At 44.7% G+C, this 26,443-nt stretch overlaps 1 protein-coding gene across 2 annotated transcripts in view; it reads right to left on the bottom strand.

Annotated features, from left to right (window-relative positions):
* VPS26C (VPS26 endosomal protein sorting factor C) overlaps positions 1 to 25,729 on the bottom strand; it is a 45,059-nt gene extending 19,330 nt beyond the window's left edge. The window contains exons 1-3 of one of the 2 annotated variants that reach the window (XM_068270423.1): positions 25,664 to 25,729; positions 8,867 to 9,010; positions 1,151 to 1,300 (exon numbers count right to left, since the gene is read on the bottom strand). In XM_068270423.1, the coding sequence (XP_068126524.1) occupies positions 1,151 to 1,300; positions 8,867 to 8,983 (267 nt within the window). In that variant the 5' untranslated portion in view covers positions 8,984 to 9,010; positions 25,664 to 25,729. Of the gene's footprint in view, positions 1 to 1,150; positions 1,301 to 8,866; positions 9,011 to 25,240; positions 25,464 to 25,663 lie in introns of those variants that run through there. The other variant, XM_068270422.1, reaches the window with a different exon arrangement.
* Between the last annotated feature and the right edge of the window lie 714 nt (positions 25,730 to 26,443).

Genomic DNA, 26,443 nt, shown 5'->3' with positions numbered 1-26,443 from the left:
TGCCGATATACTTCATGCTCTTCCAAAAATATCCCAGTCACACTAAGGGTGCCCATATACGGTACAATAAAAACGTTCGATTTCCTAGTTTTCTTTTACCAAAACGATCGGATCAATCATCTTTTTTTTTTTTTTCAATCAAAATAAAAAAAAAAATTAACAATTATCCAGTTTCTTCAATAAAAATCCGATCAGACATGTTGGGAAAAAAAAAAATCTTTAACCACTTGCCGACCGCACGCTTATACCGTGCGTCGGCAAAGTGGCAGCTGCAGGACCAGCGACGCAGTACTGCGTCGCCAGCTGCAGGCTGATTAATCAGGAAGCAGCCGCTTCCTGTCAATTCACGGCGGGGGGCTCCGTGAATAGCCTGCGGGCCGCCGATGGCGGCTCGCAGGCTAAATGTAAACACAAGCGGAAATAATCCACTTTGTTTACATTGTACGGCGCTGCTGCGCAGCAGCGCCGTAAGGCAGATCGGCGATGATCGCCGCCATGTGACAGAGGACGTCCTGTCACTGGCTGCACAGGACGGATAGCGTCCTGTGCAGCCCGGATCACTGGGCATGACAGGTAGGAGAGGGAGGGGGGGAATTTCGCCGCGGAGGGGGGCTTTGAGGTGCCCCTCCCCGCAACATGCCTGCAGGCAGGAGCGATCAGACCCCCCCTGCACATCATCCCCATAGGGGGGTAAAAAAGGGGGGCGATCTGATCGCTCTGCGTGCACCCTGATCTGTGCTGGGGGCTGCAGAGCCCACCCAGCACAGATCACAACAAACAGCGCTGGTCCTTAAGGGGGGGTAAAGGGTGGGTCCTCAAGTGGTTAAATTCAATCTTACGGACTAATCGAATGAAATTACATTATCAAAAAATAAAAAATTGTACCATGTATGGGCACCATAAGGCTTCATACACATGCCTCTGGTGAAAGTCTAGCTTGTCTACAGCAGCTCAATGCATCAGAGTGCTGGATCATTTTGGCTTTTGCGCACACAGAACCCACTATTCTCCTCCTTACCCCTCCCACTCCGCCATGTGTCATCTTCTAGCTTGCTAGCCTGCACAACACTCGGCCCTGAAATGTCCCCCAAGGGATAAAGTCCCATGCATGCAAGATTCAGGATACAGAAGATGTGGACATCTCGCTCACCTGGATGTTGACAAACACTCCATGGTAGGTCTCGAAAAGGGTCTTGTTGTTCTTTATAATCAGCGGGAATTCAAAAGGAATTTCTGTTTTACCGCTGGGCACTTTTCCCGGCTTTACCATTTCAATGGTGTTGCTCATTATCTGAATTGGCTGAAATAAATCAATCATAACAAAATGTTAAAGGAAATCTGGAGGCGGCCAACCTTATATACAGTTGAGGCTAAAATTATAAGCCCCTCCCTCCAGGAATTGTGGAACATTTTCCTTAACTTCTTCCCAATGTTTGCAGCATTGATGAAATTTGATATACTCAAAACATTCACCAGTTCTATTTACGGTAGTAGCTTTTGGTACATTTTGTAATATAAAATGCATGTTTAGGCTTGCTTTATATCAAACATGGTAAATCAACTTTGAAACCTCACATGAAGTCAACTGGCTTCATAACAAATGCATCAATTGGCTTCCTAAGTCCTAACAACATTCAATCAGCATAAAAAGACTCCAAGGAACAAGGCACCTGAACACGAGAGGTACTTCTGTTATTAACCATGCCAAAGACAAAGGAAATCAGTCTGGAGCTCAGAAAAAGGCTAGTAGAGGTTTATAATAGATGTGGCCATACACTAATAGATGGCCACCAGATCGACCAAAAGTTAGATCCCTCTCTGATCTAATATATGATCAAAGAGGGATCAAGTTTTGCACATACTGTGGAGCCACGGCTTGCCTTGCCACCCCAGGCCTCCCCCCATTCAGGCTCCCCTGGCCAGCAGAAATAACATCACCTGTATGGCCGGCGCAAGTCTCTGGGATCTGTGCCGCCTCACTTCTTCCTCTCTTCCCGTCCTGTGACTAGCAGAAGTTCATACAGTAGAGGGCGCTCTTTGAATTTCGGCTAGTCACGGGAAGCAAGTGAGACAGCATGGACCCCTGGGGACTTGCGCCGGCTGGACAGGTGATGTTATTGCTGCTGCTATGCTGCATAGGTCGTCACTGAATCGAACGCCGCTAGCAGCGCACACCCGACCCCCCAACGATCGTGCTAAATTTTCCCTCAGGACCGATCGACTGATGTCAGATGGCAAATCGATCAGTCAGCGTTAAATTCACAGCAGATTCAACCACAGTGATCAAATCTGCTGTGTATCAGCGAGAATTCGACCCAGCGTATGGGTTACTTAAAGCGGAATAGAACCCTGCATTTCAACTTTGCTCTAAAACATTATTTACAGTATATTATATGCAACCAGCATTTTTTTTTTTACTAGACCAGCATTGGAAGGGTTACACAGAGCTTTAAAGTTCCTGGAGATTTCAGCAGACGCATCCGAAGCTGACATAGATACATTTTGTTTACATAAATGTATCTTAAGTGTTGAATGTGACTCACTGTTTCTGACTGAGAAGGAGCTGGAGGACAGCCAAAGAGTGTGTAACATTTATCAATAGATACATTTAACTAAAAAGAATGTAACAATCTGAACTCCTGCATATCTCTCCATGGAACTTTAAACCTCTGTGTTTAACCCTTCCAATGCTGGTCTAGTAAAAAAAAAATGCTTTTTGCATATAATATGCTGTAAATAATGTTTTAGCGCAAAGTTGAAATGCAGGGTTATATTCCGCTTTAAAGAGACACTAAAGTTTAAAAAAAAATAAAAAAATTTAACAAATGTGATTGAAATATTAGCCCTAACAAAACCGCTGCATTCCTGCCGCTGTAAACTATCTAAATCCCCCCCAACTAGCCCTCCCTCTTCCTTGCAAAATCCACGACTTTCTTGGTCGTGGATTTTGCTGCCCTGAGCGCTTCTGTGTGAGGCAAAGCTATGAGCTGCAGCCCTGCCTCACACGCATCTGTCAGCGGCGGATCTCCGCCTATCCCCAGCTCCTATCAGTGAAGGAAGACAGAGGGGCGGGGAGAGGCAGCGATCCGGGCTGACAGACGCGCTGAGAGGCAGAGCTGCGGCTCATAGCTCTGCGTCTCACAGAAGCGATGCCCGGATTACCCCCGGGGAGTTTGGGTGGATTTAGATAGTGTACAGCGTCAGGAATGCGGCGGTTTAGTTAGGGCTAACATATTAAACATATTTGTTAAATAAAAAGACATTTTTTGAGACTACAGAGTCTCTTTAAGGGGGAAGACTACATTGTCATTTTCAAGCAATTCAGTGTTTAGAACTGCTGTACGTTGCATCATTGGCAAGTACAAGGAGACAAACCTAGCCGTGGCCGTAAGCACAAGATTTCTAAAAAAAACTGGAGAGGAAAATAGTCAGAGATGACAGCAAGGAGCCACGGACATCTCCAAAGATGATTGTTGCTGACCTGGCCTCTTCTGGAGTTCATGTTTCAAGGAACACAGTTGTGAGGGCTCTTCATCATGGTGGGCTTCAGGACCATCGTCCAAACAATGGATATGGGCATATAGATGCACTCAGCAGACAGTACATTAGATTTACTGTGACCCTCAACGTTGCCAAGCCAATCCATCCACGTTGTCAACCCGGCATAGTGTTGACAAGTAGAAATCATTAAAAATAGTAGCCAATATTTCCAGAAAAATCCCACAAAATTCATGGCACCACGCATGCGCAGTAGCCCGCGACAAGACCGGGTCAGGAATTTGTCTGAGTGGGACAATGGCACAATGGAAGGGACCTCGAACTCCCTAAAGGGAACCTAAATGACTACCAAATTCTGGAGGAAGCCCTGGGTAAGTAAAAGTCCACTTTTTTTCCCCGTTCAGGTGTGGTTTAAAGCCTCAGATTTGTGACTTTTTTTTTAAAGCACAGTGTGTGCAATATATTACTATTTGTAAGGCATGTTTCCTGTATTGCAAATAAACCATTCCTGCAATATTCCTCTTTTATTACCTAGCTTGTTGAGTTTGTTAAACTTACAGTGGGTTGCAAAAGTATTCGGCCCCCTTGAAAATTTTCCACATTTTGTCATATTACTGCCACAAACATGAATCAATTTTATTGGAATTCCACATGAAAGACCAACACAAAGTGATGTACATGTGAGAAGTGGATCGAAAATCATACATCATTCCAAACATTTTTTACAAATAAATAACTGCAAAGTGGTGTGTGCATAATTATTCGGCCCCCTTTGATCTGCATGCAGTCAGTTGCCTATAGACATTGCCTGATGAGTGCTAATGACTAGAGTGCACCTGTGTGTAATCTAATGTCAGTACAAATACAGTTGCTCTGTGAGGGCCTCAGAGGTTGTCTAAGAGAATATTGGGAGCAACAACACCGTGAAGTCCAAAGAACACACAAGACAGGGATCAAGTTATTGAGAAATTTAAAGCAGGCTTAGGCTACAAAAAGATTTCCAAAGCCTTGAACATCCCACGCAGCACTGTTCAAGCGATCATTCAGAAATGGAAGGAGTATGGCACAACTGTAAACCTACCAAGACAAGGCCGTCCACCTAAACTCACAGGCCGAACAAGGAGAGCGCTGATCAGAAATGCAATCAAGAGGCCCATGGTGACTCTGGACGAGCTGCAGAGATCTACAGCTCAGGTGGGAGACTCTGTCCATAGGACAACTATTAGTCATGCACTGTACAAAGTTGGCCTTTATGGAAGAGTGACAAGAAGAAAGCCATTGTTAACAGAAAAGCATAAGAAGTCCCGTTTGCAGTTTGCCACAAGCCATGTGGGGGACACAGCAAACATGTGGAAGAAGGTGCTCTGGTCAGATGAGACCAAAATGGAACTTTTTGGCCAAAATGCAAAACGCTATGTGTAGCAGAAAACTAACACTGCACATCACTCTGAACACACCATCCCCACTGTCAAATATGGTGGTGGCAGCATCATGCTCGGGGGGTGCATCTCTTCAGCAGGGAGGCCTAGTGCACACCAGAGCGGTCCTGCTGTGGTTTGCGATCCGCTTGCGGGTGCGGATCCGCTAGCGTAATGTATTTCAATGGGCTGGTGCACACCAGAGCGGGAGGCGTTTTGCAGAAACGCATACTCCCGGGCTGCTGCAGATTTTGGATTGCGGATGCGTTTCTGCCTCAATGTTAAGTATAGGAAAAACGCAAACCGCTCTGAAAAACTGCACTTCAGAGCAGTTTGCCAGGCGTTTTTTGTTACAGTAGCTGTTCAGTAACAGCTTTACTGTAACAATACATGAAATCTACTACACCAAAAACGCTTCACAAAACCGCAAATTGCTAGCTGAAACGCTACAGAAAAAGAAGAAAAAGTTTCAAAATCTGCTAGCATATTGCGGATCTGCTAGCGTTTTTTGGTGTGCACCAGGCCGGACAGGGAAGCTGGTCAGAGTTGATGGGAAGATGGATGGAGCCAAATACAGGGCAAACTTGGAAGAAAACCTCTTGGAGACTGCAAAAGACTTGAGACTGGGGCGGAGGTTCACCTTTCAGCAGGACAAGGACCCTAAACATAAAGCCAGAGCAACAATGGAATGGTGTAAAACAAAACATATCTATGTGTTAGAATGACCCAGTCAAAGTCCAGATCTAAATCCAATTGAGAATCTGTGGTAAGATCTGAAAACTGCTGCTCACAAACACTATAATCGTCAAACAGCAGAGGCGCCAGAAAGTGTAAAAGAATTCCTTTTGGAAAACGTTTAAAATCGGAGGGATGTGGGTGGATTCACCTCCCTTAAGCAAAGACCAGCCAATGAGCTGTTAAACAATAGTGTTGTTTATTGGGGATTCTCCAGGTAATGCAACGCGTTTCACGGGCAAAGCTCCCGCTTCATCAGGCAATCAAAACGGAGAAAAACTGGGGAAAAGAACAAGGGGACAAAACAAACAGGGGGACTAAGCTAGAGGACACTCCACAGTATAGACATAATATATGTTACATAATTTAAATATTGGACATGATTAAAGGTTTTTTTCATCAATCATAAGGAACAATAAAATAAACAATACATCCCTGTATACAATAGTAGTAATACTAAGCAGCAGCTTAATAGACAGTCTATATAATATGTAGGATAAGAAAGAAGATCTGACACAATTAACAGTTTTTTTCTGCATGAATCAATAAAGTGCCAATGCATCAATAATAGTAAACAATAAACGGCTTGATAAACAATCTATGTAGTGTGTGAGAGGAGAGGAGAAGAACTCTGACCCATAGCCAATGTTTATACGTATATATACTGAAATGAGCCCTCCATAAAAATGTGCAGCAGAAATCACCTAAAGATTTTCAAAGTACATGTGTGGCATAAAGAAGGGGAATCATATAGCTTACCATTAGTAGGTCTTGTCCAGGTTAGAGCGCCTCTATAGAGGTCTGCTGTGAGCGGAGTCTAATTTAAATGATCCCCTTGGCGCCAAGCGGGGATGAAGGGCGGATATGCGTACCGGGTACGACATACCCGGACGACTTCCGGTAGCACTGTGTTACATGGGGCCACTCAGAGCAATGCAAAGCATGCTCACGTCAGGTCTCCGCTCCGCTCACAGCAGACCTCTATAGAGGCGCTCTAACCTGGACAAGACCTACTAATGGTAAGCTATATGATTCCCCTTCTTTATGCCACACATGTACTTTGAAAATCTTTAGGTGATTTCTGCTGCACATTTTTATGGAGGGCTCATTTCAGTATATATACGTATAAACATTGGCTATGGGTCAGAGTTCTTCTCTCCTCTCACACACTACATAGATTGTTTATCAAGCCGTTTATTGTTTACTATTATTGATGCATTGGCACTTTATTGATTAATGCAGAAAAAAAACTGTTAATTGTGTCAGATCTTCTTTCTTATCCTACATATTATATAGACTGTCTATTAAGCTGCTGCTTAGTATTACTACTATTGTATACAGGGATGTATTGTTTATTTTATTGTTCCTTATGATTGATGAAAAAAAACCTTTAATCATGTCCAATATTTAAATTATGTAACATATATTATGTCTATACTGTGGAGTGTCCTCTAGCTTAGTCCCCCTGTTTGTTTTGTCCCCTTGTTCTTTTCCCCAGTTTTTCTCCGTTTTGATTGCCTGATGAAGCGGGAGCTTTGCCCGTGAAACGCGTTGCATTACCTGGAGAATCCCCAATAAACAACACTATTGTTTGTTAACAGCTCATTGGCTGGTCTTTGCTTAAGGGAGGTGAATCCACCCACATCCCTCCGATTTTAAACGTTTTCCAAAAGGAATTCTTTTACACTTTCTGGCGCCTCTGCTGTTCGACGATTATATTGATTGAGTCCACCCTGGGTGGAGGGGTGCATCCCCATCTTTCTTTCCTACCTACAGAGAGCGACATTTTAATACCTGAGTGGGGTCAGGTTATAATTCTCCCCACCTGCCTTCCTAGTAGTTGCCTGTGTGGTAACCCAATTTTGTGAGTATATTAATTATTAACTACTGTTATTTCCAATTATTTTGACATACTACACCATATCGGGCTCTCGGTCTCATTTGTTTTTTCATAAGTTGCTCACAAACACTGTCCATCTAATCTGACTGAGCTGGAGCTTTTTTGCAAAGAAGAATGGGCAAGGATTTCAGTCTCTAGATGTGCAAAGCTGGTAGAGACATACCCTAAAAGACTGGCAGCTGTAATTGCAGCAAAAGGTGGTTCTACAAAATATTGACTCAGGGGGCAGAATAATTACACACAGCCCACTTTGCAGTTATTTATTTGTAAAAAAATGTTTGGAATGATGTATGATTTTCGATCCACTTTTCACATGTACAACACTTTGTATTGGTCTTTCACACGGAATTCCAATAAAATTGATGCATGTTTGTGGCAGTAATATGAGAAAATGTGGAAAACGTCAAGGGGGCCGAATACTTTTGCAACCCACTGTACTTCCTATGTGATTCTCAGATGCAGATTGGTTAGCCTAAATAGCAGCTGCATAAAACTCCTCCACATCCAATCATCACCCACATGTGGTAAACATGAAGAGAGAGAGAGATCTTTCAGGCTGGTTTCACAGTGGGACGTTAGAGCAGCCTGTAACGCAGCCCACCGCACAGTAATGAAAAATCAATGGAGCTGTTCACAGTGCGGACGTTGCGTTACATTGTAACACTGCGTCACAAGGCAACGTACTGCATGCAGTACTTTGGACGCGGCTGAGCCGCGTTAGACTGCTTGCACATGCTCAGTAATGTTGGGGAGGAGCGGAGAGCGGCCAGGCACATGGCTAATTAATATGCACTGCACGTTATGACGTGCAGCGTTTACTTCCTGGAGCAGCCGCTCTGTGCGGCGATTGGCCGGCGGGACCACGTGATGCCGCATGCGCACAAGAGTGCGCATCACGGCATCACTGACGCCAGAGTGAGCTGCACAACGCGGCTCACTCTGACGTCCAGATCCAGCACCACCAGGCGTTGAGTTAGGGGGACGTTATGCGACCTTAACGCCCCCTCTAACGCAACGTCCTGGTGTGAAATTAGCCTCACTAAACACAGAAACATTGCCCACCTTATCTGTGCTGCTACTGAAATATAAACTCTTTGTGGCTTGCACTGCAGCTATAGTTCTGCAGTTTTAACAGCAATACCTGTCTACTTCCTCCCTGCTCTGTAATTAATATATTTACTCATCCTATGACCACAAAAAATATATGCGTGAAGTTTTAATGTGCATACTTTACCTTTAATTTTTAATAAAATAACTTTTGAAACTACAAAAAGTGTGTGTGAATGTACATTGCAGTCTGAAAGAGTCCACTTACCTTCACAGAATTGTAGAAGGCTTCAAACACACCAACACTCTTCGCACTAAGCTGCAAATTGACAGAACCCTCCATTGTAAGGTTGATGCCTTGATGCTGAACAGAGTCCTTACTCATTATCACCACTACCCCCGACAAGACCTCCTGCAGAAATCAGAGAGGAATGACAACTGCACAATAATACAATCCAGAAACATAAAGATGAGAACAGGTATTCTGTAAAACCTTCCACTGACAGATGCATAATGCATTTTTAAAGCGGACCTGAACTCAAAACTTCCTCTCTGCTCTAAAAGATAAGCAACAGCATAATGACCTTTCAACAAACAAAAAATCTTTTTTACACCTGGTACAAATCCTAAAATAAATCTGCATTATTTCTACTTTGTGATTCATGGAAGCAGACATATTGTTAATATCCTGCGCTTTCAAATGAGCTCATCTGCTATCTCTGCCGTGGCAGTCATGTGACACAGGAGAGAGATCAGATTACAATTTGTGATTAGACAAATTTGCAGAGGAATTAAACAGGCCAAACCATCTAAATACATACAGGGTGCATTTAGGTTTTCCTTTTGTCCTGTGCATAAGTTCTGGTCCACTTTAAATTTTTATTACAGGACTTCAGTATTTGTCAAAGAAGGAAATCATTTGTTCCCAGATTATGGTGTGGAACAAATGGATTATGGAAATAAGGCAAACTCAACTGAACATATCAAAGGAGAACCAACATTGGTATAAAATGCATGAATGACAATGTTCACTTATGCTATGTGTGCCCACAGTCATTATGAAAACTGTCCCTAACCTCACACAACTATAGCTTGAACACCATGAATGTCCAGAGTAGCAGGAGGGAAGAGAAAATGTAGTGTGGTATGCTGGGAAAAGGTACTCCCCATCGATGGCCATGTCTAGGAGAACTCATGAAGAAGCATGTGATCAGTTTGGTCAGGTGATAGATACACAAGTCTCTGATTTGCTAGTCATGATCAGGTGCTGAAGCAGGATGTGATGACAGCAGATCAGAGCTTTGCAAATCTATCAGCTGATCAAACAAACCACATGCTTCTCTATGAGTTCTTCTAGACATGGCCATCCTAGTACCCAGAATCACTTTCTGGAGGATAGTTTTCTGCTTTTTGAGACAGTTCTCAAACCTCAGATGCTGGCTGTTAATGGGATTGACTCACAAAGTTTACTTCTTTTTCACCTTAACTGTAAGGAGAGTTATTACATGAGATAAACATATAGGCAGAAATAAGTCACGAGTTATGCCCAGTGCACACCAAGCGTTTTTGGTAGCGTTTTAAAAAACGCTGCCGCTTGTGAAAACACTAGGCTAATGGGATGGTGCACACCAGCGGTTTGAGGTTTTTAGCAAACCGCAAACGTAGCTCCTGCAGCATTTTTGCGTTTTGCAGATGTGTTTCTGCCTTAATGTAAAGTATAGCAAAAGCTCAAACTGCTCTGAAAAACGCTAGATCAGAGCGGTTTTCCAGGTGTTATTGTTACAGAAGCTGTTCAGTAACAGCTTTACTGTAACAATATATGAAATTTGCTACACAAAAACACTCCAAAAAACGCTAGGCATGTTTAGAAAACCTCTCTATACATGCCTAGAATCGCTCTGAAATCTGCTTCTAAAACCTCTAGCGTTTTGCAGATCTGCTAGAGGTTTTTGATTTGCACTGGGCCTTAAAGAGAACCTGAGGTGGGTTCTAAGAATGCTAACAGCAAACAGAGGCTGGGTCTGCATATACTGCCCAGCACTGGCGTAAGAATAGGGGAAGCAGCCTGGGGGGGGGGGGGGGGGGGGGCCTGGGGCCTGCTCATGGCCATTTTGAGGGGGCAGGAGGGGGTCCCCCCCTCACCTCGGGCTCTCCCCTCTGCATCGATTTAAGTGCCAGCAGTTATGTGTTATCTGTTATGTGAAGCCCTTGCAGATCGGAGACCTCTGGTGGGGAATGGAGGTATTTATAGCTGCTGCCACTTAGATTTAGACTTCGACTGTCCCCCCTCTGCGCTGATATGCAAAGCTTTCCCCTCATGCTGCGACCCCTCCTGTCCCCCCAAAACACCCATGAGCGGGCCCCGGGGGGCTCAAATTCTTGCGGGGGGGGGGGGACTTCTAGTTACACCCCTGCTGCTATCCGGTCCCCCCTAAGCCCCCCTGCGCTCTGCTATGCCCCCATAAATCACCCAGCCATGCTGTCGGCACACAGCGTGTCGCAGCCGGCTGTTTACTTGTGTCAGTCTCGCCGCTCCCCCGCCTCCTCCATAGCGCCGGTACCCGCCTGCGTCCCTTCCCTCCCTGCTAATTGGAGGGAAGGAACGCGGGCGGGGACCGGAGCTATGGAGGAGGCGGGGGAGCGGCGAGAATGACACAGAAGTAAACAGCTGTGCGACACGCTGTGTGCCGACAGCATGGCTGGGTGATTTATGGGGGCATAGCAACAGAGGCTGGGCAGTATATGCAGACCCAGCCTCTGTGTGCTGTTAGCATTCTTAGAACCCACCTCAGGTTATCTTTAAAGTGTACCAGAGATGACAATATACAGGATCTTCTCAAAAAATTAACATATTGTGATAAAGTTCATTATTTTCTGTAATGTACTGATAAACATTAGACTTTCATATATTTTAGATTCAAATACACACAACTGAAGTAGTTCAAGCCTTTTATTGTTTTAATATTGATGATTTTGGCATAAAGCTCATGAAAACCCAAATTTCCTATCGCAAAAAATTAGCATATTTCATCCGACCAATAAAAGAAAAGTGTTTTTAAAACAAAAAAAAAAAGTCAACCTTCAAATAATTATGTTCAGTTATGCACTCAATACTTGGTCGGGAATCCTTTTGCAGAAATGACTGCTTCAATGCGGCGTGGCATGGAGGCAGTCTGTGGCACTGCTCAGGTGTTATGAAGGCCCAGGATGCTTCCATAGCGGCCTTAAGCTCATCCAGAGTGTTGGGTCTTGCGTCTCTCAACTGTCTCTTCACAATATCCCACAGATTCTCTATGGGGTTCAGGTCAGGAGAGTTGGCAGGCCATTTGAGCACAGTAATACCATGGTCAGTAAACCATTTACCAGTGGTTTTGGCACTGAGCAGGTGCCAGGTCATGCTGAAAAATAAAATCTTCATCTCCACAAAGCTTGTCAGCAGATGGAAGCATGAAGTGCTCCAAAATCTCCTGATAGCTAGCTGCATTGACCCTGCCCTTGATAAAACACAGTGGTCCAACACCAGCAGCTGACATGGCACCCCAGATCATCACTGACTGTGGGTATTTGACACTGGACTTCAGGCATTTTGGCATTTCCCTCTCCCCAGTCTTCCTCCAGACTCTGGCACCTTGATTTCCGAATGACAAAGTTGCTTTCATGCGAAAAAAGTACTTTGGACCACTGAGCAACAGTCCAGTGCTGCTTCTCTGTAGCCCAGGTCAGGGGCATCTGCCACTGTTTCTGGTTCAAAAGTGCTTCCATCTGCTGAAAAGCTTTATGGAGATGAAGATTTCATTTTTCAGCACAACCTGGCACCTGCTCACATTGCCAAAACCACTGGTAAATGGTTTACTGACCATGGTAGTACTGTGCTCAATTGGCCTGCCAACTCTCCTGACCTGAACCTCATAGAGAATCTGTGGGATATTGTGAAGAGAAAGTTGAGACGCAAGACCCAACACTCTGGATGAGCTTAAGGCCGCTATGGAAGCATCCTGGGCCTCCATAACACCTGAGCAGTGCCACAGACTGATTGCCTCCATGCCACGCTGCATTGAAGCAGTCATTTCTGCAAAAGGATTCCCGACCAAGTATTGAGTGCATAACTGAACATAATTATTTGAAGGTTGACTTTTTTTTTGTTTTAAAAACACTTTTCTTTTATTGGTCGGATGAAATATGGTAATTTTTTGAGATAGGAATTTGGGGTTTTCATGAGCTGTATGCCAAAATCATCAAGATTAAAACAATAAAAGGCTTGAACTACTTCAGTTGTGTGTAATGAATCTAAAATATATGAAAGTCGAATGTTTATCAGTACATTACAGAAAATAATGAACTTTATCACAATATGCTAATTTTTGAGAAGATCCTGTATAAAGAATACATACTTACCCAGGGCTTCCTCCAGCCCCATAAGCACGTGCGAGTCCCTTGCTGTCCTACCGTAGTCTGCCGTTCAGCCGCGGTAATTGCTTCAGTTGGGTCTAGTCCGGGTCTTCTGCGCATGCACGGCCTCCCGCGCATGCAGAAGACCCAGACTCACGCGACTGAAGCAATTAGGCTGATCGCGTTCCTTCCCTCGAATCAGTGGGAGGGAAGGGACGCGGGCAGGTAGCGCCAATACAGAGGAGGCGGGGGAGCGGCGCTAACAGACAGCGTATATGTAAACATTGTGCTGGCAACACGCTGCGTGTCGCTAGCACTGCGGGGGGTATAGCGCCGCGCAGGGGGGTCCTGGAGGCACACCATGGGGCAACGGAGGCTGGTGTTAGTGTGCACAACCAGCCTCTGTGCCCCACTAACATCATTAAATCCCACCTCGGGTTCTCTTTAAGGTGCCCATTAACGGTACAATGTTTTCATCAGTAGCGATCTTTAGACAATTCTTACATTCGAATTGTAGAGAATACTGTGTAGTGTGTAGAGAAAAATTGATGTAAAACTATTCTATGGTTGATTGGAACAGAAAATGAAATCAATCCAAATGTTGGATTTCACAATTGAATTGAAACAGAGAAAATGCCCTGGTTGATCTGTGTATGGGATCAATAATTACCTTTCGATTACTTTTGACTGAAAAAACTGCATTGAAAGATTGCCATGGATGAAAAAATTGTACCGTCAATGGGCACCTTTATACTGGGTCAGATTGAACTGGAAACTGTAAAGCTGGCAACTTTTTAGCACTGGTAACTAGCTGCACAGAACTGGCACCATTGTTACTCATTTTCAACAATCCACTGACTGGAAGCAGCTTTGCACTCTCCCCCTCTACCGGCTTCTGTTGGCACCGACACCTTCTCTACAATGCCTTACAGAAGGACAGATTTATCACGTGTGTCTGAGACAAAATATTAGTAGGTTTTTAGAAATCTGTGCAGAACTGTCTCAGACACCCTAAGAAATCACTAAATAGTGCAGATTCCTTCTTAAACTGTAAGGAATAGAAGGAGCTAGGAAGGTCTCCCAGACAGTACAGTGTGTGAGGGGAATTGCTGTTGCTGAGGTAACCAACACACCTGCTGTCAGCACGCTCTGAGTTGGGGAGGAGCTCTTCACAAATCACATCTAGCCTGCACTATCTGTAGAACTGCTAATGAGCACTTCTTAATCTGCAGCAGTTAAGGAATGGATTTGCACTTTTCTTAAAGAGGAGCTGTTAGGTATAAGGTCTCAGAGAAAATAAACACATATATCAGTAGCTAAAGATTGGCTGTACTTACATTACATATGCATTTCACTGTCCACGTTTGGATTTCACAGAATTTTTATATAGTATATGCAGAGAATGATGCTCCTGACAGCCCATGGCAGGTTCCATGTTTGTGAAGCCAAATGTGTCGTCATGTCCTGCCTGCTTCCTGATCACAGAGGAGCTCGTACAGAATAACACAGTGTGCAGTGAATATTAATGAGCCATGTGGCTAGGAACAATAGCGGACTCCTGCAGTGTACTCTGCCCGGAGATTTATCTGTGCTGTGGCTGGACTGAGTTAGAAGCTGCTGAAACTTGATCCCGTCTTCTCCTTAACAGCCGAGGGGAGGGCCCCAGAATGCTTTGCAGTATGGAATGCGGCTTGCGTCCTCCTTAGGAGCTTAGCTTTGCTGATAAGCACACATCAAATGTAAGAGAGATTTTTATCTTTAGTAATGCCTTTTTGGCTTCTGTCTAAACTGTTTAACACAGGAGAATAGAGGTTTAAATTAGCTTCTGCAGCCTGACAGTTACTCTTTAACTGTAGTGTAGCTCTAGAAATCGATAAACTGCCGCTATTACATAGGCTTTGGGAAGTTTCTTACTAACATGCAGAACTGTTCTTCTGCTGGTTAGAACAGTTTTAGAAGAAAAAAATGTCGGTAATGCTTTGATAAATCTGGCCCAGAGAACACTAATAGCTCTCTTTGTGAAACCGCACTCACTGGCTAACCATCCAATCAGGAATGGTAAGGTGTACAGAAGATCCTATCCCGGACACCACAGGATCAAAGTTTCAATGTAGATGTAATTATCCGCACCACCTTTAGAAATGTATCTTAATGTGTTTAGTAAAAAAAGACGAACATTAAAATAAAGAACTGTTAGGCAAGACAGTCCAATGTTTCAGGCTACTCCCCATCCAGTGAACTGGGCAACTTGAGGATGGACAGGAGCAGTGGACTGTCTTGCCTTACACTTCTTTATTTTAATAGGTTTGTCTTTTTTACTAAATACATGAAGATACATTTCTAAAGGTGGTGCGGATCATTACGATCATTTACAGAGAACACTAATTCACATTACTCGTTGTCCCCTGGTTAAGCTTATAAATGTCTCTGGGGTCAGTTTTAAGGATAAGTGAATGAACCTACCAGTATATTTTTGGGGTGCAGGAGGAAGCAAGCGTGTCTAGAGGAAATCTACCCAAAATGAGTATACAAATCCATGCAGACCATGTTCTGGCTGATATTTGAACCTGGAACTTGAAGCACGCAAGGAAGTGCTAGATACTTTGCCACTCAACAGTACCAAACTCCTCTCACTTCAGTTTCTTTTCAAACTGGTCACCCATGTTTTCTGCTGTACTGCAGAAATGTAATCCTACTTTTAGCCACCAGGTGGTGCCAATTAGTATCTTCCCAGGTATTATCATAATTCTTAGATGAATTTGAACTTGCATGTCTTGAAGTATAAAGCCTGGTACGCACTTTCAATTATGATTGGCCACTCACTGACCACTTCTACCACCTCCATGTAGAATGAGGGTCAACAAATATTGAATACAATGAGCAGATTGTGTAGGCAAATTACTACATGGAGGTGGTAAAATTAGTCACCGATCGGCCAATCATAATTGGAAGTGAGTACCAGGTTTAAAGCCTGGTACACACTTCCAATATTGATTAGTAGTTTCCCAGTTATTCATTCTTAAAGAGAACCCGAGGTGGGTTTGAAGAATGTTATCTGCATACAGAGGCTGGATCTGCCTATACAGCCCAGCCTCTGTTGCTATCCCAAACCCCCCTAAGGTCCCCCTGCACTCTGCAATCCCTCATAAATCACAGCCACGCTGCTGACAAACAGCTTGTCAGAGCTGGCTGTGTTTATCTCTATAGTGTCAGTCTGCTGCTCTCCCCGCCTCTTGCAAAATTCCAGTCCCCGCCTGCATCCCTTCCCTCCCTGCTGATTGGAGGGAAGGGACGGGGCAGGGACCGGAGCTATGCAGGAGGCGGGGAGAGCAGCAGACTGACACTACAGATGTAAACACAGCCTCACAGCATGGCTGTGATTTATGAGGGATTGCAGAGTGCAGGGGGACTTAGTGGGGTTTGGGATAGCAACAGAGGCTGGGCTGTATAGGCAGATCCAGCCTCTGTATGCAGATAAACATTCTTTAAACACACCTCGGGTTCTCTTTAAGCCTGGTACACAGCTTCAATTTTGGCCAATTTTACCATCTCCATGTAGTTCGGGGGTCAACAGATTTTGAATACTATGAGCAGATTGTGTAGTTAATCTCTCATACTGCGTGGGGGTGGTAAAATTGGTCAGCGATTGGCCAATCAAAATTGAAGGTGTGTACCTGGCTTTAGAGGAACTTGAACTTGCATGTCATTAAGTCTAAGCCTGGCACACACTTCCAAATTTGAGCGGCCATTTTTACCACCTCCACGTAGTATGACACACACAATCTGTTCATAGCATTCAACTGAAGACTGCCTAACGCTGACGGTGGCAGAGCGGCTCTGTTCTTCCTCGCCAAGAGATTAGATGTGGGCTTGCGCAAGCTCCTGTCTGAAAACACAGCGGGACACACAACGACCAGCCTGCCAGCGGCTGATCAGCGCTGGAAGGCTGTAATCTTTATTTACCGACGATTTTTTGAGCACAGAGCGATCATTTCAGCGATATCGCGACGTGGGTACCATCACACGACTACATGAACGTTGTTTAGCGTGGCGCCGAAATAACAACCGTCACAGCAGATCAGATCACTAAGATCCCCGACGACTCCTGCGGAAAGTACCGCAATCGCTTGAAGTCTCATTCGCTCCCAACGTGTAATATCGCGTGACGTCTTGCATACCCACCAGCAGGAAGAAGCGTCACTTGATGACCATCATCAAGGGGACGTTGCAGGACCTGTCGGGTGGCGAGTACTGAACTTAACCACCAGAGCAATTTTCACCTTTCAGCGCTCCTTCCATTCGTCTATAACTTTATCATTACTTATCGCAATGAAATGAACTCTATCCTGTTTTTTCCACCACCAATTAGGCTTTCTTTGGGGGGTACATTTTGCTAAGAGCTACTTTACTGCAAATGCATTTTAACACAAAGAATAAGAAAAAAACAGAAAAAAAAAATCACTTCTCAGTTTTCGGCCATTATAGTTTTAAAATAATACATGCCTCCATAATTAAAACCCACGTATTGTATTTGCCCATTTGTCCCGGTTATTACACTGTTTAAATTATGTCCCTATCACAATGTTTGGCGCCAAAATTTTATTTGGAAATAAAGGTGCATTTTTTTTTCAGTTTTGTGTCCATCCCTAATTACAAGACCATAGTTTAAAAAGTAACAGTGTTATATCCTCTTGACATAAATATTTAAATCAGCGGTGATTCCATACATGTTGTGCTGGAATCTATTACAAATCTACATGTAGTGTGTGTCAGGACTCAATCCCTCTATCTTTTGGCCTAACAGGGTGCCCATGTACAAGTAAATTGGCACCTTAAAGAGAACTTGAGATGGGGGTGGATAAAAAAATAAATAAATAAGTTAATAAAAAAAAAAAAAAAAAATTATATATATTCCTCCAGCCATATCTTACAAAGTCATTTTTAGGAGAAGGAGGATAGATGCAGTCATTTATTTAAGCCTTGGGTGTCCTTTAAGGGTAATGGAGGTCAGCTTTAGTTCTTAGGGCCTGAGCACACTTGCATGCTTCTGTGCATTTCTCAGCACAAGGCAAAGATTCTCAATGCTGAAAAATGCACAGATGCTTACAAGTGTGCACAGGCCCTTGGAGTCACAACGTTAAAGTTATGCATGAGAAAGGTAATGTTATCAAGGTGACTAAGGGCTGGTTCAGACGGACGCTTGCAGAGCGTTTACTGCCAGCGTTCAGGGCTTGGTGTTAAACGCTCCCATTCAAGTGAATGGGGGCGTTTGTACCAAGCTTTCAAGCGCGTTTACACAAACGCGGCGTTTGGGTCCCGATTTTCCCTGGCGTTCAAGGAGCCCCTGGAAGCTACATGTAGCTTCCAGGGGAGGTTAACCGCGACAGCTAATGTCCCCCTAGGGGAAGAAAAAACGCGACCGCATCCAAACGCACACGAACGCTGCTGAACACGACGCCAGCAAACGCAACGCCTCCAAACGTCCGTCTGAACCAGCCCTAAAGCATCGTGCACATGCCAGATAATGTTTGGCTGAGATGGACAAAAAAGTAGGGATAATAAAAACTGCACCCTGCAGAAAGAAAACACAGAGACAACAGGAGCCCAAATGGTGCGGAATGTCGCAGTACCAGAAGTATGTAAAATTTGTGGATGAATTATACTCACAAAGGTGGGTTGCAGAAGGGCAACAGACCACTAGAAGCAGGTGGAGATGTATGACCCCGACTCCACTCGGGTGACCAGGCGGAGCTGGTAATGTTCGTACACTTGATAAAAAGCAAACCTCAAATGACCTAAATTGGTCACAGAGGGTTGAGCCCCCTCCAAAAGGAGGGTGAAGGCACAGGATAAAGGGGAAAGAGGCGCCCAGAGAAGATAAAATGTGTTAAAAACAAATAAAATGAAAAAAGTGAGGTGGCCTACCTCAATGAAGACAAATTCACGTATTAATCGAATATTGCACTGACAAAGCATTTCGTGGGTGCATCCCCCTTCTTCAGGCCAAATAGCAGTGCCTAATAGTGCTTGTAGCCACAAATTAGGTGCATTAATTATGGCTACAAGCACTATTAGGCACTGCTATTTGGCCTGAGGAAGTGGGTATGCACCCACAAAACACGTTGCCTGTGCAATAATATTGGATTAATACGTGAATTTGTCTTCATTGAACTAAGCCACCTCACTTTTTTCATTTTATTTGTTTTTAACGCATTTTATCTTCTCTAGGCGCCTCTTTCCCCTTTATCCATTGGCTGAGATGGTAATTTGGCAGCTAAAAACCTACAATTTTTCATTTTTTTCGATTAGATAATTTAGCTTGATTATTCTTTTAGATCGAATATAAAGATTTTTCTAGCATGTCTGATCAGATTTATCTCTAAAAAAAAAAATGGATTATCGTTCGAATTTCTTGATTGAAAAAATAAAATAAAAATCATTTTGATCGAATAAACGGGAAAATTGAACGTTTTTATTGTATCGTGTATGGGCACCATTAATGTACCTGTGTTAAAATGTTTAAAAAGTATAAACCAAAACAAAAACAAAAAACAATGTTGCATTGCTGAGTGTGGCTGTCACACTGCTGGCATGTAACTTACATTGGTGACGCTAAACAAATGACTCATCACTAGAAAGGAATGACTCATCACTAGCCAATATTCCATACTCCTGTGTTTGCTGAAATATGGATAAGATCTGAACAGGGATGAAAAGCAATGCAGGCAAACAAAAGAAAACTGAAGGAAGTCTGCAGAAGCAGTGGGAGATGACAGAATATACATTAAAGAAGAAGGATCTTGCACATAGTACAGGTAGTTGCCAGTTAATGAATGAGATAGGGACTGTACGTTCACTCTTAAACCAGAATCTGTCTACAAGTCGATACACTGTACCTTCTCTGTCCCCTTTACCTCCTCTATGCCCCCCCTGTGCCCTCAGTGTCGTCCTCCATCCCCAATGTTTCCTCAGTTTACCATAGCAAACTATCATTTTACTGGTTTAAAGCGAACCTTAAGTCACCTAAAAAAAAATGAGATGAACTCACCTGGGGCTTCCCTCAGCCCCCAGCAGACGATCGGTGCCCTCGCAGCTCCGCTCCGATGTCCCAGGACCCGCCGGCGACGACTTCCGGTTTCGCCGTCACCGGCCGACAGGCATGGGAACGCGAGTGATTGTTCGCGTTCCCAGCCTGTATATCGCCCCCTATGCTGCTATTGTGGCCAGGAGGCCGCAATAGCAGCATAGGGGGCGATATACAGGCTGGGAACGCGAACAATCACTCGCGTTCCCATGCCTGTCGGCCGGTGACGGCGAAACCGGAAGTCGTCGCCGGCGGGTCCTGGGACATCGGAGCGGAGCTGCGAGGGCACCGATCGTCTGCTGGGGGCTGAGGGAAGCCCCAGGTGAGTTCATCTCATTTTTTTTAGGTGACTTAAGGTTCGCTTTAAAAAACGTTTTTTCTTTACATTTTTACTAATACCTTTTTAAATGTTTTTACTTGTTCCCACAGAATTCCATTTTGGGATGTTCCAACCAGCAGGTCGTTTGTAAGTCAGATGTTCGTAAGTCGGGGACTACCTGTATAACTGGTTTGCTATCAGTAAAGGCAGAGTAAAGGGCCAGTTCACACTTGCTGTAAAATGGTCAAATGTTGTCCCCTTCACAGGATTCAGGAATGGACAGGTTGATATCCTATGATGTGTATTCGCATGTGGCATTTTGAATAGATGCAGTTTACCCTGTTCCAAAAATGGGAAATGCACAATTCTGACCTGCATGATTTTTCCAGACACTAGATGCTGCATTGCCAACGGAGTCAGTGAGAGCCTATGGGAAATGGACAGTGTCCGTTCTCCGTAGGTTTTATTCTCCGCATTTATTCTGCTTTTGGGTCTGCCGTTTGGCTCCACTGACAAGCGACAGAACACAGATCAGAGCCTCAGCAGAAGCATCAGGATCCCACTGGATTGCAAAAGACCAATGAAAATACTCCCTGGTGCTCAGAGACTAATCCCATTGGTATTTCGCAATCCAATTGGAGCTTGATGCTTCTGCCTGGGCTGTGATCTGTATACTAGTGCTTATCTTGTGCAGTAGAGCTGAGCGGCAGCGTTAGCAATGGACCCAAATGATGGTGGCAGCAGCAAACCACATGCATAATGGTAAGTGATGTGAATAAGCCAGCAGATACTGTAACAGGAGCACAGAGTATATTCTCAGCATACACCGAGAACTTAAAGGACTTCCAAGGCGACTAATCCAATCTCACACGGAGTGCAGAATTATTAGGCAAATGAGTATTTTGACCACATCATCCTCTTTATGCATGTTGTCTTACTCCAAGCTGTATAGGCTCGAAAGCCTACTACCAATTAAGCATATTAGGTGATGTGCATCTCTGTAATGAGAAGGGGTGTGGTCTAATGACAACACCCTATATCAGGTGTACATAATTTTTAGGCAACTTCCTTTCCTTTGGCAAAATGGGTCAAAAGAAAGACTTGACAGGCTCAGAAAAGTCAAAAATAGTGAGATATCTTGCAAAGGGATGCAGCACTCTTAAAATTGCAAAGCTTCTGAAGCGTGATCATTGAACAAATCAAGTGTTTCATTCAAACTAGTCAACAGGGTCGCAAGAAGCGTGTGGAAAAACCAAGGCGCAAAATAACTGCCCATGAACTGAGAAAAGTCAAGCGTGCAGCTGCCAAGATGCCACTTGCCACCAGTTTGGCCATATTTCAGAGCTGCAACATCACTGGAGTGCCCAAAAGCACAAGGTGTGCAATATTCAGAGACATGGCCAAGGTAAGAAAGGCTGAAAGACGACCACCACTAAACAAGACACACAAGCTGGAACGTCAAGACTGGGCCAAAAAATATCTCAAGACTGATTTTTCTAAGGTTTTATGGACTGATGAAATGAGTGAGTCTTGATGGGCCAGATGGATGAGCCCGTGGCTGGATTGGTAAAGGGCAGAGAGCTCCAGTCCGACTCAGATGCCAGCAAGGTGGAGGTGGTTTGGTACTGGTTTGGGCTGGTATCATCAAAGATGAGCTTGTGGGGCCTTTTCGGGTTGAGGATGGAGGATGGAGTCAAGCTCAACTCCCAGTCCTACTGCCAGTTTCTGGAAGACACCTTCTTCAAGCAGTGGTACAGGAAGAAGTCTGCATCCTTCAAGAAAAACATGATTTTCATGCAGGACAATGCTCCATCACACGCGTCCAAGTACTCCACAGCGTGGCTGGCAAGAAAGGGTATAAAAGAAGAAAAACTAATGACATGGCCTCCTTGTCCACCTGATCTGAACCCCATTGAGAACCTGTGGCCCATCAGAAAATGTGAGATTTACAAGGAGGGAAAACAGTACACCTCTCTGAACAGTGTCTGGGAGGTTGTGGTTGCTGCTGCTGCACGCAATGTTGATGGTGAACAGATCAAACCACTGACCGAATCCATGGATGGCAGGCTTTTAAATGTCCTTGCAAAGAAAGGTGGCTATATTGGTCACTGATTTGTTTTTGAATGTCAGAAATGTATATTTGTGAATGTTGAGATGTTATATTGGTTTCACTGGTAAAAATAAATAATTGAAATGGGTATATATTTGTTTTTTTGTTAAGTTGCCTAATAATTATGCCCAGTAATAGTCACCTGCACACACAGATATCCCCCTAAAATAGCTAAAACTAAAAACAAACTAAAAACTACTTTCAAAAATATTCAGCTTTGATATTAATGAGTTTTTTGGGTTCATTGAGAACATGGTTGTTCAATAATAAAATTATTCCTCAAAAATACAACTTGCCTAATAATTCTGCACTCCCTGTATTTTTACATCTGGTTCTCTTCAGTGTCCCTCTGGCCGCTCTTAATGATTGCGACCCGCCAGCAGGGTCGGCTCTTCTGTACCTGTGCGGGAACTCGTGCCTGTACGTCCACATCTGACGCGTACTGCGCACAACTACTGCACAGGTGCAGTAAGCGCCAGTGATGTGGTTGAACAGGCAGGCGCAGAAGAGCCAAACCACCGGCAGGTCGGCAACCATTACAGGCAGCCAGCGGGACAGCAAGAAGGACTCGGGCTGTGGCAAGGGACTGAAACGGCTGCAAGGGACTGGAAGAAGTCCCAGGTGAATAAACATAAGATTGCATTCATCACCTCCGAAAGTCCTTTAAAGGGAACCTGAAGCGAGTAAAATTATTGAAAATAAACACATGATGTACCTGCAAATAAATATTACATACTAACCTCACCATCAGTTCCTCTCAGAAGCTCACCATTTTCTTCTTACAGTGATCCTTTCCAGTTCTGACAAGATTTTGTCAGAACTGAAATATACCAGTTGCTGTCAGTTATATATAGCAGCTGTCAGTCACAACTGAATGTTCAAGGTAATGTCCATGTTTCCCTGTGGCTCAAGTGGGTGATATTACAGTTTAACAGTGTGCTGACCAGGAAGTTATGGGGTAATGGCCATTTTTTCAAAAGGAGGACGGAGAATTCCATTGATCACAGTGGAAAAAATGGGATTCAGGAGAGGAGATTGAGGCGTAGACTACACAGGAGGTAAATATGACCTGTGTATGGTTATTTTGACTTTTTATTTCCAGTTCAGGTTCTCTTTAAGCGCGTTTCCTCCTGTCCCCCATTTCATACAAATAAGTGGACACAGCCAATTTGCCACCAGCAGAAAGTGGCCACTGGACTAGGATGTTTTGAGCTGAGTTCCCTCAACTACACAGACACTGGTTCGCACGACAGCCAGGGGCCCCAGTCTCTTCCCTCAACTATGCTAGAGCCCAGCTCGCTGGTTAAAGGACCACTATCTCTAAAAAAAAGTAAGCAATTAAAATTTGACAGAACCGACAGGTTTTGGGCCAGTCCATGTCCTTATGGGGGATTGTCGGGGTATTCTTTGTTTTCAACCGAATTTCCTGAACAGCAGTTTAACTGCCAAAATAGTAATATATCAGAAAGCCTCCCTACTCACTTGCACACTATTTTGGCAGTTAGACTTTGCAACTGCTGTTCAAGAAATGGTGTTGAAAAAGAAGACCCTGAGAATCCCCCATGAGGAGATGGGCTGGCCCAAAATCTGTCGGTTCTGTCAGAATTTAACTGCCTAATTTTTTCACGATAGCGGTCCTTTAAACTAACCTATGGCCATGCAAGTCCACTATGCATGTAGCAGTTATTTATGTCACATGAGCTCATCAAGGAACTTGTACACATGAAAAACAAGAACAGAAATCTGCACAAACAGTGCCAGTGGGGCTCTAAAATGACTCATTGCAAAAGATCCCAGTGCCAACTGAAGGAACAGAATGGAAATGAAAAGCAGCTGACTTAAGGTAGCCATACACTGGTCGATTTGCCATCAGATCAACAAACAGATAGATCCCTCTCTGATCGAATGTGATCAGAGAGGGATCGTATGGCTGCCTTTACTGCAAACAGATTGTGAATCGATTTCAGCATGAAACCGATCACAATCTGTTAGAAGCTGCCGCTGTAGCCGTCCCGCATACATTACCTGTTCCGGACGGAGCGAGTCCCCGATCTCCGGGTCCGGCTGGCTTCACTTAACTTCTTGTCCGGGGGAAGTTTAAACAGTAGAGGGCGCTCTACTGTTTAAACTTCCTGCCGGGACAGGAAGTTCAGTGAAGCCAGCCGGACCCAGAGCCCAGCGCGGAGAAGAAGACAGCGGAGACCGGGAGAGTCGCGCTGGCCGGAGCAGGTAATGTATTGCAGCTAGCGTCGGTCGTCAGGCATTCGAACGCCGCTATCGACGCACCCCCGACCCACCAGCAATCGAGCAAAATCTTCCGCACGGACGGATCAACAGGAACGATTGATTTCGGTTGGAAATCGATCGTTCTGTCAGCATTTGCGCAACGATTTCACAGCAGATTCAATCACAGTGAGCGAATCTGCTATATATCAGCAGGAAAATCGTTAGGTGTATGGGCCCCTTTAATGCCTAGTACACACCGTACAATTTTCTGTTAGATTATTTTCTGTAAAGTACTGGTATCGACTGGTCATTATCTCTGCTGCATTGTCTTCTGGTTATCTCCTGCTGAGTAAAACAATGCCTAATCTCTAGGCAGATAGATGGTTAGAAATATAATTTCCAGCTTGTTGGAAATTATCTATCAGGTATATCTAACAGAAAATTGTATGGTATGTACCTAGAATATGCTTTGTTGCATCCCTCCCCCACCGGATGTATCTCTCCTCCACCTTACCCCCTCCCTGTAGACTTTATTAGCCCTCTTGATCTTGATATCCAGCACAGTCCCCATTGCTCGCCTCTCTCTGCCCGCTGAGGAAATGGAAAGTCACATGACTCGCCGCGCGCACAGTCACGTGCCCTCACGCCGTCTACTCATTAGGATTACTTTTTTTTTTAACCCAATGTATGCCTCGCCCTCCACCGGCAGCTTCCCCATGCTGGGCCTCCTCGCGTGGACCGGCCCACTGCGGTTGCTACGGCAACGAGAAGTGGGCGGTGACGTGGCTGTGGTGGTGGCGCAGTTCAATTAGAAAAGCGCGGGAGACAAAAAAAAGAGGTGGGGGCGCCGTGCGCGCTGACTCATGACAGGGATTACCACGCGCTGGTGCTGTGCGTGTTTCGCGTGTTAATAGAACTGTCACTGGGGAGAATTCACCTCGCGGCTCTTCGCGCGGGTCAGGCCGGCTGACGTGGAGAGCGGCGGTGTGACGCACGTGTATTATTCCCCTCAGACTGGCTTTGCTTTCTGCCCCTCCCCCTTTTCTCGCTCGCCAGTGATACAAAGCACGAGCGCCCGCTGTCACCATGGCGCCCTCCGCACCGACTTTATTATTACTTTACATACAACAACAAGAGCAGCCCGAAGCGAGGCGTCCGCGCGCGGCACTGTGCTGTGATGTAACAGCCTCGTGCGAAGCCAGTGAGGCTGAGGGGGCAACCACCGCCCCCCCTCTGAAGGCTATTGGCCGAGGGGAAGAGAGCGTCGGAGAGGATTGGACGAGCCGAGTGCGGGAAGGCGTGGTCGCGGCGGAGCTTGTTGTAGAGCTTGCGCTGGACAGATTAACTCCATCGATGCTGGAGAGAAGTCGGAGTTCAGAAGAGTCTTCCAGCTACGCGGTCGCTGTGACGTAGTAACACTTTAGAGCAGTGACGTAGTGTTCCTTGTCATTATCAAACCTATAGGGATACACATAGGTACCTATCATCGATGTTATGAATAGAGGGAAAAGGATTTGATTTCTATATTGTGAGAACAATGGGGCAGATTTATTTAGAGGAGTTGTAAGAGAAGGAGATCAGTTCATAGAAAAGTCAATTAGATTGTTTGTTTTTAAAGCGAATCCATAACTTAAATAAAAACCAACAAACAAAAAATTACCTCTGGAGAGGGGGAAGCAGGAAGTTTAGACACTGCTATAGGGGCCCATTGTAATTA

This window comes from Hyperolius riggenbachi, chromosome 2, assembly GCF_040937935.1.
Source record: "Hyperolius riggenbachi isolate aHypRig1 chromosome 2, aHypRig1.pri, whole genome shotgun sequence".
Classification (NCBI taxonomy): Eukaryota; Metazoa; Chordata; class Amphibia; order Anura; family Hyperoliidae; genus Hyperolius; species Hyperolius riggenbachi.
The sequence above is the reverse complement of the archived record's forward strand: the minus strand, read 5'-3'. Positions and strand labels throughout refer to the sequence as shown.